General features: G+C 42.3%; 1 protein-coding gene across 2 annotated transcripts in view; it reads left to right on the top strand.

Annotated features, from left to right (window-relative positions):
• Positions 1-19,280, top strand: part of CREBBP (CREB binding lysine acetyltransferase) — a 152,409-nt gene that overhangs the window by 87,519 nt on the left and 45,610 nt on the right. The window contains exons 6-14 of one of the 2 annotated variants that reach the window (XM_079793388.1): positions 6,292-6,534; positions 8,625-8,727; positions 9,040-9,186; positions 10,294-10,411; positions 11,059-11,230; positions 11,657-11,701; positions 14,037-14,161; positions 14,796-14,984; positions 16,763-17,158. In XM_079793388.1, coding sequence (XP_079649514.1) covers positions 6,292-6,534; positions 8,625-8,727; positions 9,040-9,186; positions 10,294-10,411; positions 11,059-11,230; positions 11,657-11,701; positions 14,037-14,161; positions 14,796-14,984; positions 16,763-17,158 — 1,538 coding nt within the window. Of the gene's footprint in view, positions 1-6,291; positions 6,535-8,624; positions 8,728-9,039; positions 9,187-10,293; positions 10,412-11,058; positions 11,231-11,656; positions 11,702-14,036; positions 14,162-14,795; positions 14,985-16,756; positions 17,159-19,280 lie in introns of both variants that reach the window. The other variant, XM_079793387.1, reaches the window with a different exon arrangement.

Here is a 19,280-nt window from a genome sequence, read left to right as displayed (position 1 = left end):
GAGGCAGCTGATCGATGTTTCTCTCTCATCGATGTTTCTGGCTTTCTGTCCCTCTCCCTTCCTCTCTGTAAAAAATCAATAAAACATTAAAAAAAAATTTAAAAAAATGATGTGACAGTGGTATCACTTAAAGGAACAAGGTAGAGACAAGTCACTAGTATTGGCAATCCTTGAGGAGAGAAGACCGGGATTTGCTGGAGGGTGAGGCTTAATGGAACCCAATTTCAATAAAGTAACAATAGAATATTCTAAACAGCATGAACAGTGTCAGCAGAGTTGACATGTCTGTAAGAGCAGGATCTGACTGGACTCAGAGGTTCCTGTGCAAACAAGGTAATTCAGGGAAAGAGGGACTATTCGTACTGAGGTGGTGAGGACCCCTGGGGGCTATCTCAGACCCAACTGTGCCCACTCGTGGAGCATGTGCCCTCTGCCACCAAGACTGTGTGCTTTCTAGGCAGGGTTTCCCACAGATGCTTACCTTACCTGGTGCACACATTTTTACTATCAGACTTCTCTCATTGATGTCTCTATGAACCTACCAGAAATACTTGTGGAGCTAACCTGAGATTGTTTGAAATGAATCTCAGACCATTGGTTACCTTTTTGGCTTATGTTGTTGAGATTTTGATTTTTCAGTTTTCTAGAGATTCTGTAATCACCAATCTCATGCTATCTATCCTTTACAGAGATAATCAGAATTTATTGAATAATTAGGACTTTCCAAGGAGTATATCTAATGTCAGTCCTGGCATCTGACTCTCAATAAATTCTAGTTCATAGGGTGACATGGAGGACTGGAGCTGTGTGGACACATGACCAAATTGCCTATTAGAACTCAAGTTGCCTCATTAGTGAAGTTTATTTCCTACTCCAGGTGTAGTCCTAGACCAGGAACATGGGCACTCCCAGGTGGCTTGTTAGAAATGTAGACATTGGACCCTGGCCGGTGTGGCTTAGTTGGTTGAGCGTCATCCGGCACACTGAAAGATTGCCGGTTCGACTCCCGGGTTGTAGGTTCTATCCCTGGTGCGTGTGGGGGGCAACTGGCTCTCACATTGATGTTTTTCTCTCTCCCTCTTCCTCTCTCTCTAAAATCAGTTTTTTTTAAAAAGATTTTAAAAAGAAATGCAGACATTGGAGCCTCATACCAGGCTCTCTATATTAGAGTCAGCATTTTAACAAATTGCCAGGTTATTGGTATGCACATGAACGGCTGAGATGCTCTTCTTGGAATGCCTTGAAGGGGCCGTGTATCTGTCCTGGAGCTGTTGAAGAGATTTGAGTCCTTCTCTGGGGGAAACCAACTCAGAAATCCACAAGGACTGTCAAATAGATGCTATAAGGTCAGCCCCAGAGTCGAACTGAACCCATTTACTCATGCAGCATGAGCCTATTGACAGTGTCAATCAGCAGACCTCCAGTCTATTGCTTGAATACCTCCACTGGCTCACTCCCTAGCCTGGCTGTTTGTTTTAATTTTAGGCACCTCTGATTGTTTTAAAATACCTTCCTTCGTGATATTGAGTCCAACTCTACCTCCTTAAAACTTCTACTCATAAAGAGTAGCCTCTTAGGTACTCAGTAAGTGTTTGTTGAACAGGCTCTTGTTCCATCTGAGAGGTCTCAGAGATTCTCAGACACTTCTTTTGACAGACTGTTGTTGGCATGGGGAGCAGAGGAGGCAGTAGAACTTAAATGGCAATAGGGACAGAGTGGTGGGCTTGTTTATCCCTGATTTAAGTACCAATCATTGGTGATGTGTTTGATCAGAACAGTGTTGTCCTTGCTCTTCTGCGTAACATAGTGTTTCTCGCTCCTGAGTCATTTGGCTTCTAAAGAAAAACTGTTGGAAGGTTTGTGCATGCTTTTTTTTTGTTTTGTTTTTTGGTTTGTGCATTCTTGCTCAATGGTGGATTGATGGGAGGCCTGACAACTGGGCTAGGATGTTCTCTTTTATCATGTCCTGTACTGTGTACAAGAAGATGCTGGAAAGGAAGGCAGGCCTGGCATGCATGGCACCTGCAAGGCATTGTGTGGAAGCAACTCTGCAGAGATGTGTATACAGGCCTGAGTAACTTCCAGCACAACTTTTTCAGTAGAAATCTTAGTGGTGACTAGATAGTAAGTAGTTGCTTTGTCTGCTTAATGGTATGTCTCCCGCCACTCTGACAAAGCTTTGGAATGTGTCAGTTTTTGTTGGATTTTCAATTGAGTTCGGTTTTATTGAGAATGATTGGGGACTGAAGTTCCTGGTGAACTCAATTTGCAAGTTAGTTTACTATGCATGGAACCTACGGAAGAACTGTCTTTGTGCTCGATAGGGAAGGACTGCCTTGGATCTACATGAAAAGTGACAGTGAGTCCTGGAAACAGACCACTACGAAGCATAGCCTTTTGTTTCCTAGGTCATGGGGTCCTGATGAAGCTGTGACAGAAGGGGAGTAATGGGGCAGTGGCGGTGCCAGGGAGTGGTTTGAAGATGTGCTGGTAGCAGGAATGCCAACTAATACAGCAGTGTGTGACATGGCAGTTGATTGTGTATGAAAATGTATAGCATTAGCTCAAAGAAAGAAAAAAAAAAGAGGTAAAAAGTAAAAAGAATAAGAGGTTTTGACATTTAAGGAGATAAACGTCAGTAATGTATAAAATTGATTAATGTGGACAGCCTCATTATCAATGATGCCAGATGAAGCATTGCTGTTCTTAGCACTCCTTAAAATTTGTTCAGCCTGAAGAACTCAGTGCTGCAGGGCTGGGGGTGGGAGGTGTCTGAAAAAGGCCAGTCATTCTGCTAAACTGCTACAGCTCACTTGAACTCTGCAGGGGACTTTACAAGGCACCTCGACATACAAAGTCAAGATGAGTCACACATTGGTCCCACCTCAGGGAATGTACAGGGAAGGTGAGATGAGCATGATCTTCTCTGATAGAGACCTGCAGTTTTACATTTGTTAAGTGATTAGTCTGTTATCTCTCCCAACATTCTGTGCTCTGAGTGCAGGCTTTGTGCTCACACTGTATCCTGAAGCCTAGCAGTGCCTGGCAAACAGTCTGTACCAACTTAATTGGTAGAGTGAGCAAGTGAATATGTGAAGTGTAAATGCCCAAAGAGAAGCAGAGCCCTAGTGGGTAATGTGAGAATTCAGGGAAGAATGACTGCTGCCCAAGAGAGATATCAGGAAAATGTTCATGGAGGGGATGGTAGCATCTTGAGCTCCCAAAACGGAGTTTATGGTTGCTTTTACCTGATAACTCCCCTTTCAACCAATCATCACCCCAATAATAAATTTCTGTGTTTTCTTACTCTGAAGTAGTATGTCATCTACTAGCAGCATTTGGACTCAAATTGGGCCATGCTTTTAAATGTCAGACATCTTTTGCTTGTACTATGTTTTCCTTGCCTCCGATTGTTACAAATGCCAAGTTCCAAATACTTGTTTGTCTCTTGATAGGTATGTTTTTTAAAAATATAGTAATGTTTTATATTTAGGAAATAAATGCTTTTTAACATAAACACAACTACAGTGACCATGTCAGCAGTTTCCATGGGATTGTCTGGCTGCCCTGAAAAAGACCTTGGACTTGGGAATGGAATTCGCCCTAAGATGGGGACATTTTGACTAAAAAGATGGCATTTGGCAGACTGGTGCAGCCATTATGGAAAACAGTATGAAGTTTTCTCAAAACATTAAATAGGAAACTGCCATTTGACCCAGTGATCCCACTTCCAGGAATATATCCTAAGAAACCTGAAATACCAATCAGAAAGAATGTATGTACCCCTGTGTTCATAGCAGCACAATTTACAATAAGATCTAGAAACAGCCCAAGTGCCCATCAGTAGATGAGTGAATAAAAAAGCTGTGGTACATTTATACCATGGAATAGTATGCAGCAGTAAAGAAGAAGAATCTCTTATCCTTTGAAACAGCATGGACGGACCTGGAGAGTATCATGCTAAGTGAAATAAGTCAGTCAGAGAAAGCAAGTATCACATGATCTCACTCATGTAGAATCTAAGTAACAAAATTAACTGATGAACAGAGTGGATCCAGAAACATGGAAGCATGGAACAGACTGGGGAATCTGAGGGAAGGCAGAGGAGGACGGGTGGGTGGGGGGTAATCAACCAAGGACCTTGTATGCATATATGCATGGCCCAAGGACAGACAATGGGGCAGGCAGTGAGGGCCTGGGGCAGGGGGCAGGGCAGGCTATAAGGGGGTCAATGGGGGAAAATGGGACATATGTAATACTTTCAACAATAAAGAATTTTTATTTTATTTTTTTAAAGGATGGCATTTTGGACCCTGGCTTGTGTGTTAAGTGGTTCGAGCATTGGCCTGAGCACAGAAGGGTCTCAGGTTCAATTCCCGGTCAGGGGTTGCAGTTTCTATTCCCAGCCCCAGTCTGGGCGCATGTGGGAGGCAACCAATCTACGTGTGTCTCTCATATCAGTGTTCCTTCTCCCCTTTTTCTCCCTTTCTCTGCCTCCTTTTCACTCTCTCTAAAATCAATGGGAAAAAATATCCTCAGGTGAGGATTAACCAAAAAATAAAAAATAAAAGGATGGTATTTGAGGAAGTGTGGATGAAAGTGGAATATAATAGAACTTGTCACTAAAGCATTTCTATTGCATCTTCACATAGAAATGAAAAGCTGTATACATACTTAGTTTTATTTTTTTAATTCCTTTCCACAATTGATCATTATGTGTAACAAATGTAGTCTGGGTCTCTTCTTGCTTATACCACAAGGTGGTAGAAAAATAAATCATCCTACCATTATTATTTTCCTTTTTACATCATAGTGCTTTTAGAAAATTTAGCATGTTGTTTTCAGGAGTACAATGAGCACATGATTAAATACTACTAGAAAAAAATAAAGATATTCTATGTGATTTATTTTAGCTACACGCTTGTCATAAAGTATAGCTTGGGAATCTTTTCATTTATTGTAATGAGATGCTTGGTGTGTGTAATTGTAACTAATAAACATTAATGAGTTTGAGATCTGAATATCCTTGTTAGAAAAGTTAGCAGTATGGAATGTGTAATTACCAAGTTTTTTCACACATTTCAGTTTAATTAAGTTACTCTAATAAGTATTTGAATTGTTTATGTTATAGTTGCACTGATGGTTAAATGTGAGAAAATAAACACATAATGGTCTGATTTTGAAAAAAGGCCTTAGTATATAGTATCTTATGTATTAAGAATCATATGTTATAGTATCAATTTTATCAGCTATTTATAATATAACTCTAAAGTTTGGGGAAGTTGGACAGAAGGGAACTCTTAAGAATACATAGTATGTCATAAAACTTATTATATGGTAACTGCTCACCAAATAAGAACATTTGGATGGCTGGATGGACGGACGGACTGATGAATTGTATTTGAAATGACCAAGGATTTGCAAGTAGGGGTCATCTGTCAGTTAACTTTGAAGCTATTGGGAATGAGGTTCTTTATGTTGTCATAGATTTTCCTTTAGAGAAGCTAATGGTTGCAGGAGGCAGAGCCCAGGTCTTGAATATCAGTGAAGCTGAGATGACACCTGGCTAAAGGAAAATCCAAGCCTCTTTCTATCTATTAATTTCAACTAGATCAGTCAGTCAGTCAAGTACATTCTTTCTTGATTAGCTTTACACAGTCAGAGAGCTCAGCATGGTGCCCTCCTGCATAGGAAACTCGTAGGAAAGAAAGGTGTGGTGTTAATGCAGTCATTGTACACATAAGTTTCAAGGAATTATGATATTGTTATTTAGAAGATCACATCATAGGTTTATTAATAAGTGTTGACTGAGCATCACCTCTGCTCCTTCTATTAATCCTTCTGACTTGTACAGTGAAGGACCCAGGGGGAGTGGCAGCAGGAGGGGGATGCCTATTAGTTCATCTCAGTGATGGCTGGAGACCACCCCCCCCCAAAAAAAAAGAATCAAAACATTTTTTGTTATCATGTTTGCCACTCCCCTAGAACTGACTTATTCTGAGACTTTGATACATATTAATTTTTATTAAGTGATCTCTGATATTATGGTCTGTTATTTTCTAAGAGAGAAGCTTGGATTTTCTTCAACTTTGTGCTCCTCAGCTACTGGCATGCAGAATAGATGAATAGAATAGGATCCTTCTCTCTGCACACCTCCTTTCTTGGTAGACTTGTTCTAATACTTCATGACATATAGTCTTCTGATAAATTTTTACTTGTTTCTCAGTAGTTTTAAAATAATTTATGGGCTTCTCTCTATTGCTTACTTTTTTTGTTTGTTTGTTGTTCTAGCCATCCTGGGGTCTCCAGCTAGTGGAATTCAGAACACAATTGGTTCTGTTGGTACAGGCCAGCAGAATGCTACTTCTTTAAGTAACCCAAATCCTATAGACCCCAGCTCCATGCAGCGAGCATATGCTGCTCTTGGACTTCCCTACCTAAACCAGCCCCAGACGCAGCTGCAGCCTCAGGTTTCTGGCCAGCAACCAGCACAGCCTCAAACTCACCAGCAGATGAGGACTCTCAACCCCTTGGGTAAGTGAAGGAACTCTTGAAAACTTCTTTGTCCTAATACAGCATGGAAATGACAAGTCTTCCTGGAACCAGAGGCTGTTTTCAGTTTAACTTCAAATTAATAAATGTATATATTATGGTGATGGTATCTTGTAAATTGAAAGAAAAAAAAAACTTCCAGGAAAAGGCAAACATTTCCAATTCATGGAATATGTTACCAGCTTGTTAAAAGAGTAGCATTTGCCTGACATTTTTGTTGCTTGTGCCACTTCTGTCTGGACAGTTTTCATAAAGGGCACTTCATATGGCTCAGAATGCAAAGTCTCACAAGTTAGAATTATGGTTGTACCACTTGCATTGACTCTCAGTACATCATTTATTTAATGGACTAGAGGCCCAGTGCACTAGGCCTGGTGGGCAATCAGGGCCGATCTGTGGGGTGACCACTGGGGTGATTCTCCCCCCCCCCCCCCCATTGACACACCCACCTTGGCTGGCCTGGGGCCTGTGGGCTGGGGGCAGCTCCTGTGTTGAGCTTCTGCCCCCCTGGTGGTCAGTGCGCGTCATAGCGACCGGTCATTCCACCAGTCATTCCGCAGTTCAGTAGATTTGCATATTAGGCTTTTATTATATAGGATAACTTATAGATGGTCTGCCATTTCTAGCATGTCTTGGTTATGGGTTGTCCCACAGCCGGAAGTGACCAACCGGGACATGGACCGGTTAACAGGAGTCTCAGAAAATCTCTCCTGTCTCAGCCTTCTCCGTGTACCAATGTATTAGTATTGCCTAGTTCAGGGGTCCTCAAACTTTTTAAACGGGGGGCCAGTTCACTGTCCCTCAGACCGTTGGAGGGCCGGACTATAGTTTAAAAAAAACTGAACAAATTCCTATGCACACTGCACATATCTTATTTTGAAGTAAAAAAACAAAACGGCAAAAACACCTGCATGTGGCCCGCGGGCCGTAGTTTGAGGACGCCTGGCCTAGTGTAATCTTATCCCATTATTTGCCAGTGTTTGGTCTTTTGTTTACATATCTCCAAAATTTTTGCCACCTCTGCATATTGTTTACTTAATATTTTTCTTTAAATCGACATAGTCCTTTTTTAAATATATATTTTAAATATTTTTATTGATTTCAGAGAGGAAGGGAGAGGGAGGGAGAGAGAGAGAAATATCAAAGATGAGAGAGAATCATTGACCGGCTGCCTCCTGCATGCCCCCTACTGGAGATCGAGCCTGCAATCTGGGCATGTGCCCTTGACCAGAATCGAACCTGGGACCCTTCAGTCCACAGGCCGACACTCTATCCACTGAGCCAAACCAGCTAGGGCTAAATCAACATAGTCCTTTTAAACTTAGGCTTAAGCCAAGCAGTTATGTCAGTCAAGTTAAATCAAGGTTATTGTGTTCATTTTGTTCTCTCTCTCTCTCTCTCTCTCTCTCTCTCTCTCTCTCTCTCTCTCTCTCTCTCTCTTTAGTATTTTACCTTAAAAATGGCTCTTTGAAAACATCTCATTTGGAAGCCAATTGCCCTAATGTATATCTAACTTCTACTGACCAGGAGATTGGTTTGGAGTCCTAAGACCTGAATTCTATTCTAACTCCATTCCTATTGATGGTTTAATTTGGGATAAGACTGGTAACTTCTTTTATCCTATAAAATGAATATTGTAGACAAATTGACCTTTTATGCTTTTCACCTACACTTAGTATCTATGGTTTTATTTTCTGATATACAAAAAAAATAGATGGCACATATATGTGACAAGTCAGTTTAGTTGTTTAGGGCATGGTATTAATAAAGCCAGGATCAAAATCTAAAGCTGAAATGGATCATTTCTAATTTTTTCCACAGCTTTATAGTATACTTATTTTACCATCCAGCCTCCATAAAACTGTCTTATTTTAATTACCTAATACAGTGGGAAGGAGTCTGCAACTGAACTTGTATTACAAGTCAATCACCATTATTGAAAATATAACTTCCAGAGTTCCTGCCATAGTGTTTTTTATTATAACTCATTAAGAATTGCTTATTCATATAGTGACTTGAACTCTTAAGTGTATATTATAATTTAGAAGTTGATTTCTTTTCTGTTTTTAAAGGAAATAACCCAATGAACATTCCAACAGGAGGAATAACAACAGATCAGCAGCCACCAAACTTGATTTCAGAATCAGCTCTTCCAACTTCCCTTGGGGCCACAAAGTAAGACCCATGTTTCAATCAGCTCCTATGTGATAGTAACACATGAAAGTGGGCTGGGAATCACACAAAACGCCGTGATTCTTTCTAAATGTGAGGCAGAGAAAATAGTTTGGGTGGAGGCATGCTATTTTTCTTTTAATTATAAATGCAGAGCAGATAATAGATAAAACATGGTTTCAATTTTGTTGTACATTCATCACTTGGCTCTCCTAACTTAAACTTTTTTAAGTCTCATATGGCTGAAGGCCTTACTTAAATGAAGCACATTTGAGTCACTTTAATAGATGGATGAAGTTCTTGTTCTTCCCGTAGCCCACTGATGAATGATGGCTCAAACTCTGGAAACATTGGAACCCTCAGCACTATACCAACAGCAGCACCTACTTCCAGCACTGGTGTTCGGAAAGGCTGGCATGAACATGTCACCCAGGACCTGCGGAGCCATCTAGTGCATAAACTGTACGTTTCCACCTCACCCATTATTCACATGTGACAGAAACATTTTGTGGCTGATAGCATTGTGACAGTTTTGCACTTTCATCAGTATCTGATTTAATTCCTAAGTGGTTCCAGGTGATAGTACCCTAGTAGCTGAAGGGACTCAACATCCTTTTTTAGGGAACCATGGACACTGCTGGCAGGCCAGAGAATCCCAGACCCTGCATTCCCAGTGAGGGGCACCAGAGCATTCACAGCTCTACCTTATAGAGGAGCATGAACTGTGAGCCATGTCACAGAGGCCAACACTCCCAGTGCAGCCAGATATGTCCTCTGAGCTCTGGGATACATGAGGGAGCTGGGATTAGCTCAGAAGCTTTGTCTTATTTTATGGCTCAAGATTATGTTTCTGGAGACCCCTGAGAATTGGGGGAATTTGGGCCTAGTGAATACAGATGTCATGATAGTACTATCATATATATAGTCAGTGAACATGCAGGAAGTTAATAGTTAACTTTCGCAAGCTAAATTAAATTAAATTGAAGATGAAGTTAACCAATGGTTCTCTCGAAGTTTTCTTCATTATTTTAATAAAAATTTTTTGTAATTAATAATTTAAAAGTAGGAATTCAAAATCATATTATTCTTGCCCAGCCGGTGTTGCTCAGTGGTTGAGCATCAACCCATGAACCAGGAGGTTGCAGTTCAATTCTCAGTCAGGGCATATGCCTGGGTTGTGGGCTTGGTCTCCAGTGTGGGGTGTGTTAGGGGGCAAGCCAATCAATGATCCTCTCTCATCATTGATTTTTCTATCTCTTTTTCCCTCTCCCTTCCTCTCTAAAATCAATAAAAATACTTTTTAAAAACTTGTATTATTCTTGAGATGACCTAGCATTTATTGCTAATAGCAAAATATTGTTTTGGACTTAAAGATAAATCAACAGGTTAGCATTGTCTCTAGAGAATGACTTCATTTGTGTACTCATATTCTAGGCAAGAGAGATTTGGGATTTCTCTCAACAGTGTATCACCCCTGTAGGTAGATAAGCTTCTCTTTCCATGTCACATATAAAATGGCAAGATACTGATGTATTGAAAGTGGGTTGATAGAGTATGTTGTCCTCCTAGCGTCCAAGCCATCTTCCCAACACCTGACCCTGCAGCCCTGAAGGATCGCCGCATGGAGAACCTCGTAGCCTACGCTAAGAAAGTGGAAGGGGACATGTATGAGTCTGCCAACAGCCGGGTAGGTTGCCATATTTGTTCCAGCCTGCACATACCTGTGGTAGATATAACTGCATCTGTATGGCTGATTTGTCTGGAAATAGGGATATGTTAGTTGGGTAGGCCCATCACCTTGAGGACTCTGTCAGGGCACATACCTGGGTTGCAGGCTTGATCCCCAATGTGGGGCCTGTAGGAGGCAGGCCGATCAGTGATTCTTTCTTATCATTGGTGTTTCTTTCTCTCTCTCCCTCTCCCTTCCTCTCTGAAAAAAAATTAGGTCCCTTCACAACTCTCTTTGTTTACTATAGTATCACCATTACAGGTAAATGAGGTATACAAAATAGCATTTTATCCATGGATCTCATGTCCACGTCCATGTGGGAGTTGTTTGTTTTGCTTATACTATGTTATTGCCAGCTCCGGTGAATATCCAAGAAGAGGTTCAATTGTGGAATGAAATGTAACATCCATTTAATACCTACTGTCTATTAAATCCTGTAATGTAACTAGTTCAACAAGAATTTGGGCCTTTGGTTTATTAGCTAGAAGTGTTGAACACTTACCTTTGCCAGTGTACTTAATAAAGAGTTCATTAGTTTTTTAAAACATAAAAACCAGATCATTCATTTTTTATAGTTTTAACTGCCTAATCTTATTGCTCTTTAGGATGAATACTATCACTTATTAGCAGAGAAAATCTACAAGATACAGAAAGAACTAGAAGAAAAACGGAGGTCACGTTTACACAAACAAGGCATCTTGGGTAACCAGCCAGCCTTACCAGCCCCCGGGGCGCAGCCCCCTGGGATACCACAGTCACAACCTGTGAGACCTCCAAGTAAGGACTTCATTTCCTTCTATCAGCCCTTAGTCTGTTTGCTTGTTTTTCCTTCTGTATTTGGGGTGTGTTTCTACGTATATAGAATTATGTTCTCAGGAAGCCCACATTTTGGAGACTGATAGTTGTCATGACCTTGTACATTGGCCCATGTTTAGACATTGAGTCTCTCATGAGGAGGTCCTTTAACCCTTTGCACTCGGATGTCGAGTGTGACTCGACATGGTTAGCAGTAGAATAAAGGAATCGAGAAAAAAGCAAGCGAGTGCAAAGGGTTAAAGGGTTTGCGAGCATCAAATGTGCAGTGCTTTGGGACCTGTTGACTGGTTTTTTCTTTAAATTTGAAGTACTCAAGAAAAATTCCTTATTCCTCAATCAAGGATTATTTTAAATAACCTTTCCCCCCCCTCCCCCCTGTCATTATAGATGGGCCCATGCCCCTGCCAGTGAATCGCATGCAGGTTTCTCAAGGTATTTATTGCTGTGAATCATCTTTCTGTTTACCGTTCAACAGCCACAAAGTGTATTGTTTCTTTTTTTCCTCTTGTCCTCTTTATTTCTTTACTAGAGGCCCGGTGCATGAAATTCGTGCGGGGGGGGGGGGTCCCCTCAGCCCAGCCTGCACCCTCTCCAATCCAGGACCCCTCGGAGAATGTCCGACTGCCATCGGGCCTAAACTGGCAGTCAGACATCCCTCTCACAATCCTGGACCACTGGATCCAAATCGTTCACCTACCTGCCTTGTCGACCATAATTGCTCCCCCACCCACCCACCTCCCGCCAGCCTGGTCACCCTTTATTGCCCCCCTCTGCCGGCCTGGTCACCCCTAACTGTCCCCCTGCTGGCCGGGTCGCCTCTTACTGCCCCCCCCCCTGCCGGCCTGGTTGCCCCCAACTGCCCCCCTCTGCCGGCCTGGTCACCCCTAACTGCCCCTCCTGCTGACCTGGTTGCCCCTCACAGCCCCCCTGCCGGCCTGGTCACCCCATGCAGCCTGCTGTTCAGTCGTTTGGTCGTCCCTCACTAACCCCCCTGCTGGCCTGGTCGCCCCACACAGCCTGCTGTTCAGTCATTTGGTCGTCCCTCATTAACCCCCCTGCCGGCCTGGTCGCCCGACGCAGCCTGCTGTTCAGTCGTTTGGTCGTCTCTCACTAACCCCCCGGCCGGCCTGGTCGCCCCACACAGCCTGCTGTTCAGTCGTTTGGTCGTCCCTCACTAATCCCCCTGCCGGCCTGGTCGCCCACTCAGCCTGCTGCTTCAGTCGTTTGGTCATCTCTCACTAACCCCCCTGCCAGCCTGGTTGTAGGCAGCCCTCTTGTGAGGACGTAAGGGTTAATTTGCATATTACCTCTTTATTATATAGGATAGCACTTCTTTCCTTACATTCCTTATTGTTGATGAGCATTTCCACAGGCAGTATGAATATCAGTTGTATTTGGATTCAAGAGAGGTCATTACTTTTAGGAAGAGTCTTACAAAACATTGTAGGTGGGGGAAGGAAACATTTCTGAATGCGTGAAAGGAGAGCATCAGGCCAGTCCTGGGGCAGCGAGCAGCACTAAGGGTGAGGTGGAGAAAGTGCAGTGGCTGTTCTGGGCCCTGTGAGTGCAGGTGTTCAAGCCTAGCCAGCAGGGTTGACACTCAGAGAGTCTACATCAGGCTGGGGTGCTGGCAGCTGGTCTCTCACCTTTTAAAGGTTCTTTCTCAGGTTGAAATTCTGTGGTTTTTGCTTGGTTGAAGCCATCATTTTAGTTTGGGAATTTGGGGACCAGGGGCATTTCAAACCTTTTATAGTTTTTGTCTAATTGAGACTTGAACAGTAAGGTGTTTTTACAGGTTGTGAAATAATGTGGTGACATTACCCAAAGATTCTAAAGCAAGTCTTGGTTCCGCTGTTAGTAGTTTGGGAGGGGAGAAAAGGTCATTTTTAAAGTTTGCTGTAATCTTATTGCATAATGGTAGATAAACTGGTAGACATGGTAGATAAACTGATAATATAAAGGAAAGAGTGTTCAGAGGATTGTAGGAAATTACAAAGAAGGAGAGGCCGTGGTCTGGAGACACTTAGCAGCTAGTGAGGTGTCTTTCATGGTGTAACATTTCTGCAAATGATGGGCAGCCCCGGGACAGCAAAGGTACTGTGAACATGAGATTTTTCTCGTCTGTAGAGAGAAGGCTGAGAACTTGCCACTCTTGGATGCTTTCTAAACACTTAACTTGCTTGCAAAATTAAAACCATATTTTGAGTCGTATCCCAGATTCTAACAATAAATATAAACCCAGCTGAAGAACTAGGAGGCCGGGGTGGGGGTGGAGGATGAGGGGATGAGAATGGGCTTCCTGCAGGAGAGAAGACGGAAGCCAGATGCTCCAGCACGCATTAGTGAGAGGTTGGCTCAGATTGGTGCCCTGGCCTTAGTTAATACCTCTTCCTTAGTTGGGAACATCTTCCCGATGTAGCCTCGTCTCCTTATCACTTTGATGCTTTTTGATCAGGGTCCTGCCATGCTGATCAGTGCTTCCTCAGCCTTATTTTTTTTGTGGTTTACCTTGCTTTCTGCCCTCGTCTCCTCATTTTGCCCTGCCCCCACTCCCATCCCCACCATACCACTCTCACCAGCATTGATGCCATTTTTCCTGAATATGAAAATTCTGTTACTTAATCATCTGATTAACTGGGTGATTTCCTTTCAGTTGTATGTGTTGTGTATGTGTTCCATCTTATTTTGCTTAGAGTTTATTGGGCAAGTTGTAATTCTGTTTCCCTGTGGATGCTTTTCCTAATGAACTATTGTGGGTACTTTACAGGGATGAATTCATTTAATCCGATGTCTTTGGGGAATGTACAGTTGCCACAAGCTCCCATGGGACCGCGCGCAGCATCCCCCATGAACCACTCTGTCCCAATGAACAGCATGGGCTCCGTTCCAGGGGTAAGTCCTGCTTGCCTTAACTGTGCTGAGAAGGCCTTGCCCAAATAAGGAAAATTCTCTAAGCAGTGAAATTGTAGATTGTCTAGAATCCTATGGTACCTGTTCCTTTAGATTTTGGTTATGCTTTATTTCTTTCATCTCTCTCTCTCTCTCTCTCTCTCCCTCCCTCTCTCTCTCTCTCATCTTCGTTACTGTAGTGAAAATTATTTGACCATTATTTTATTTGAATGCCAATTTCATAGGGACTTTTGATTCTTTGAGAAGATGGAGTTCTGTAGATGGAATAGGCAGCCTCAGATTTGTGGTCAGGAGGGACTTGTCAGTGTCTGTTGACTCCTAGAGCTTACTCTCCTGCGGCTGCTTTCTAAATGCTTCATAGAACTCAGAAAAACATACCTTGAACTTTAAATTATAGCATGCTATTGATTTCTATCCAGAGGACAATCTGAAGCCCACTCATTAGATACTTCGCATGAGAAAGCTGGCAAAGTGCCTCGGAGCTGTAAGGTCTTAGTGAGTGGTCTTTCTTTTCCCAAGAGGGAGGGAGGATTTGAAGATTTCTGTCTCTTCTACTTTATCTTGAATACTTTGGCTTTTGTCCTCTGAATTCTCAATGATGCTTGTTGTCTTTTAGATGGCCATTTCTCCTTCCCGAATGCCTCAGCCTCCAAACATGATGGGTGCACATGCCAACAACATGATGGCCCAGGCGCCCACACAGAACCAGTTCCTGCCTCAGAACCAGTTCCCTTCACCCAGTGGGGCAATGAGTGTGAACAATGTAGGCATGGGGCAGCCAGCGGCCCAGACAGGCGTGTCACAGGTACCGTTTGCCTTTGGGCCACCTACATTGATACAGCCCCAGCTTCCTACTGACCTAAGCATGTTTTTTTTGTGTGTTTTTTTTTTTTTTTTTTGTGGAAATTAGAATTCTAGACTACACATTTGATTTTTATCTTTTAGCATCTCTTGATATTGTCCTTATTTTATCCTGTCATTTTTACCTTGTTTGGAATGACTCTTAACATCTTGCGGTGAACTTCATGTAAAACTAGAGTGGTTTGTGGTTTTTTGATTTGTGTGCTTATGCATTTTGATTTTTGTTGTTGTTGTCTTTTTCTTGGTTTTTACTTGTGTCTTTTAAATTCTAAATTTCATATGCAAATCCTGAGAGACACTGAATTTTAAAAAGTGAGTAAGGAAGGGTCCCATGAGTTCACTGCTAATGATTTTTGGTTTGTGTATCTTGTTACCTGTGCCTGAACTGTCCAGCTGAAGTCAGGCTAACTGGATCAGTTGCGTAGTTATCCTTTTATTCAATTTGTTTTTACTTATTCAGTCTAAAGTTGAAGAGAACTATTTTCCATTCATTTTACTGCCTTTTTTTTTTTTTTAATATATCTTTTTATTGATTTCAGGGAGGAAGGGGAGAGGGAGAGAGAACTAGAAACATCAGTGATGAGAGAGAATCATTGGTCGGCTGCCTCCTGCACGACCCACCTGGGGATCAAGCCTGCAACCCAGGCATGTGCCCTGACCAGGAATCAAATAGTGACCTCCTGGTTCATAGGTCTTTGCTCGACCACTGAGCCACTGTGCCCGGGCATTTATTCTGTATTTTTTGTTTTATTCAGAAGCATGCCTTGGTTGCTGGCTCCTCCCTCCCTGGCCTGGGCCCTCACCAGGGCATGTACAGGAGGCAACCAATCAAAGTATTTCTCCCCATTTTACTGCCTTTTTAAAACCCTTTTGTTGTTATAGTATAGTAGTGTTGCTGTATGAATATGTACATGCATTTAAAATAGGCCAAACCTTCCTCTAAAATATGAAGTTCGTGTTTTTAATTTTTTAACATGAAGTAATATTGAATAAAAGTAATTGACTATTCTAAATTTACTCTCTAAATGCCTATTCATTAATTCTTAATTTCCATAACATGTCATTGCTCTAGAACAGGGTTCAGCAAATATGTCCTGTAAATATTTTTTACTTTGTGGGCCATACATAGATAGACTCTTTGTCTTAACTATTAACCTCCACCATTGTGGGGGAAAATCACAGCCATGTTCATTCCTACACAAATGAATGGGCGAGCTATGTTTCAATAAAACTTTACTACAGACATAGGCAGCTAACTGGGTTTGGCCACAGGCAGTAGTTTGTAGCCCTTGTTCTAGACCAGTGATTTGGAATCACTTTTTCAAAGTTCTACAGATACTCTGAAGCATATCCTCAGCTGAGATCACTGCACTGAAACATTTTTTTTTTAAGATAAATAATCTTTTCTGTTGGTCTTAGCTGTAGGTGGATATTATGGAGCATGAAGCTAGTAAACTGAGTGGACATGTTTGTTTAAACCAGGAATTTTGACAGTTATATAAATCAAAATAGAAGAAACATAGCATTAACTTTATTGGAAAGTACACATTATAAGTGTACCGCTAGATAGATTTTTGCAAATGGAACATGCTCCTGAAACCAGCAGACCTCTTCAAGAAACCATGATTAGATTTTCACACATTGAAGTTCTTCAAATTTGTTGCCACATTTCCAAATAGGGGGCATAATTTTAACATACTCTGTTTCCTCTGTTAGGGACAGGTGCCTGGTGCCGCTCTTCCTAACCCTCTGAACATGCTTGGGTCCCAGCTGCCTTGTCCACCAGTGACACAATCACCATTGCACCAGACGCCACCTCCTGCTTCCACAGCCGCTGGCATGCCATCTCTACAGCATCCAACAGCACCTGTGATGACTCCTCCCCAGCCAGCAGCTCCCACCCAGCCATCAACTCCTGTGTCGTCTTCCGGGCAGACTCCTACCCCAACTCCTGGCTCAGTGCCCAGTGCTAGTCAAGCCCAGAGCACTCCTACAGTCCAGGCAGCAGCCCAGGTGACCCCGCAACCTCAGACCCCAGTTCAGCCCCCATCTGTGGCCACCCCTCAGTCATCACAGCAGCAGCCAACGCCTGTGCACACCCAGCCTCCTGGCACGCCGGTGAGCCTCTCTGTCATCTTTGTTCTGAGACTCTTAATGAGAACTTTCCCATAAATAATTCTGTCGTGATGACCCTGGCTCAGTTGCTTAAAGTGTTGTCCCTATACGCCAAGTTTGTGGGTTCAATCTCCAGTAAGAGCACATACAAAAAAACAACCAATGAATCCATGAATAAGTGGAACAAAAAAATCAATGTCTCTCTCTCTCTTTCACTCTACTCCTCTCTCTCTTTCTCAAATCAGTAAGTAAAATTTTTTATTAATTCTGCTATGAAGTTGCTATAGAATCTTGGTGCCACTCCAAAAAGTAACTGAAAGGCCGTGTTTGGCGGGACATGACTTATTATCATTCCTACTTAAATGAGTTTGCAAAAATCAGCAATTCTAAAGAAATAATACATGAGTCCTCTGTAGAATTTTTAAACTACCTCTGTTTATAAGAGCAGTCTGTTTCCCATTATCTGTCCTAGATTTATGTCTTCTGAGTCTTGGTAGTTTTTCTCCTAACATTTAAGGATGTGGTCATGTTCTTGATTCTATATGCTTTGACCTTGCCAATCAGCCTTGTTTTCAGACTGCAAGCCTTTTCTTTTTTATGACAACTTGGCAGATCCAGGTTAGTAATTCCTGTGGCTCAAATCTGCCCAGTCCTTCGTGGACCTGCTGGAGGTGCCCAGCCTGGGTGCCTCTCCTAGGCTGGGTTGCCCCACTGACCCAGGGACCTAAGGCTGCCCTCTTGTTGCCTCCACCTCCCTCCCCAGTTATCACTAAAATCAATCTTAATATCCATTTTCTTATCAGTCTAACTTAGAAACACCTCTTCCCCTGAAATACATTAACTTTCTTCTTAGGGACTGAAGGTATTTATTAAATGTCAAAATTAATCTCAACAACAATCCCAAGATAACATTACTATTTGTATTTCTCCAAAGCCTTTCTAATTTTATGTTATCTTTTGTTTGTTTACTTTAAACTACCTTGGATAAGGCTTTGAAAATTTATAATTCCTTTAGTGGTTCCTTCTCTTAATGTTTGCTTATTTCTCTGCCACTAATCCCAACACTGTTCCTGCAATTAACAAGCTAATTATATATTCTTATTTCATATAGGTACTTTATTCCTCCTCCTACATATATACTTATTATATATATATATATATATATATATATATATATATATATATATATATATATATATATATATAAAAGGCTAATATGCTAAGTGTCCCTCCTACCATGAGACCAGTTGCTATGATGCACACTGACCACCAGGGGGTAGATGCTCAACACAGTGACTTGGCAGCATCGGTTCTCAGGTGATGCACCCCGAAACCAGAGAGGAGGGAGCCCAATTCCTCGCAGGACCGCGTGATTCCACCTTTGGCCATGGGTTATGTTGTTGCTGGGGCACTGTCAGCCCCGAATCTAGTTTACTACACACTTGTGTTTGCATTCCACACCCTGTATGTACAACAGCAACTTTGCAGAGTACCCTCTCGCACTCCAGGACCCCTTGGGGGATGTCGGAGAGCTGGTTTTGGCCCGATCCCCGCAGGTCTAGCTGAGGGTCCCCACCTGCCGGAGGGAACCTGCTTACTCACCTACAGCTAAGACCCTGTCCACCAGTGACACAATCACCATTGCACCAGACGCCACCTCCTGCTTCCACAGCCGCTGGCATGCCATCTCTACAGCATCCAACAGCACCTGTGATGACTCCTCCCCAGCCAGCAGCTCCCACCCAGCCAGGGAGGGACTGCGGGAGATTGGCTCCAGGGTGTGGCCTGTCTCGCCCAGTCCCATCCTGCAGGCTACCTTCTAATTAATTTCCTTTCAATGTGCACGAATCTGTGCACCAGGTCACTAGTATATTTATAATTCCACTTTTAATCATAAACATTAATGATCTTATTGGAAGGAATTAATTTTAAAATAGGGGGTTCTTTCTATGGCTTAGGTAGAAAAATTGCAGAAAATAATTTCATATCCACATGTAGAAAGCTCTACTCTTCCATCTCTGTATATTTAGCAAGAAATCAATTGTGTTTCTGCCTGATGTTGTCTTCATCTAGAACTCCTATTTGAACTTTTGTTCTTCAATTCTCTCAAATGGGGTTGCTATTA

The sequence above is a fragment of the Cnephaeus nilssonii genome (assembly GCF_951640355.1).
Source record: "Cnephaeus nilssonii genome assembly, chromosome: 2".
Taxonomy (NCBI): Eukaryota; Metazoa; Chordata; class Mammalia; order Chiroptera; family Vespertilionidae; genus Cnephaeus; species Cnephaeus nilssonii.
This window is presented reverse-complemented; position numbering and strand designations above follow the sequence as displayed.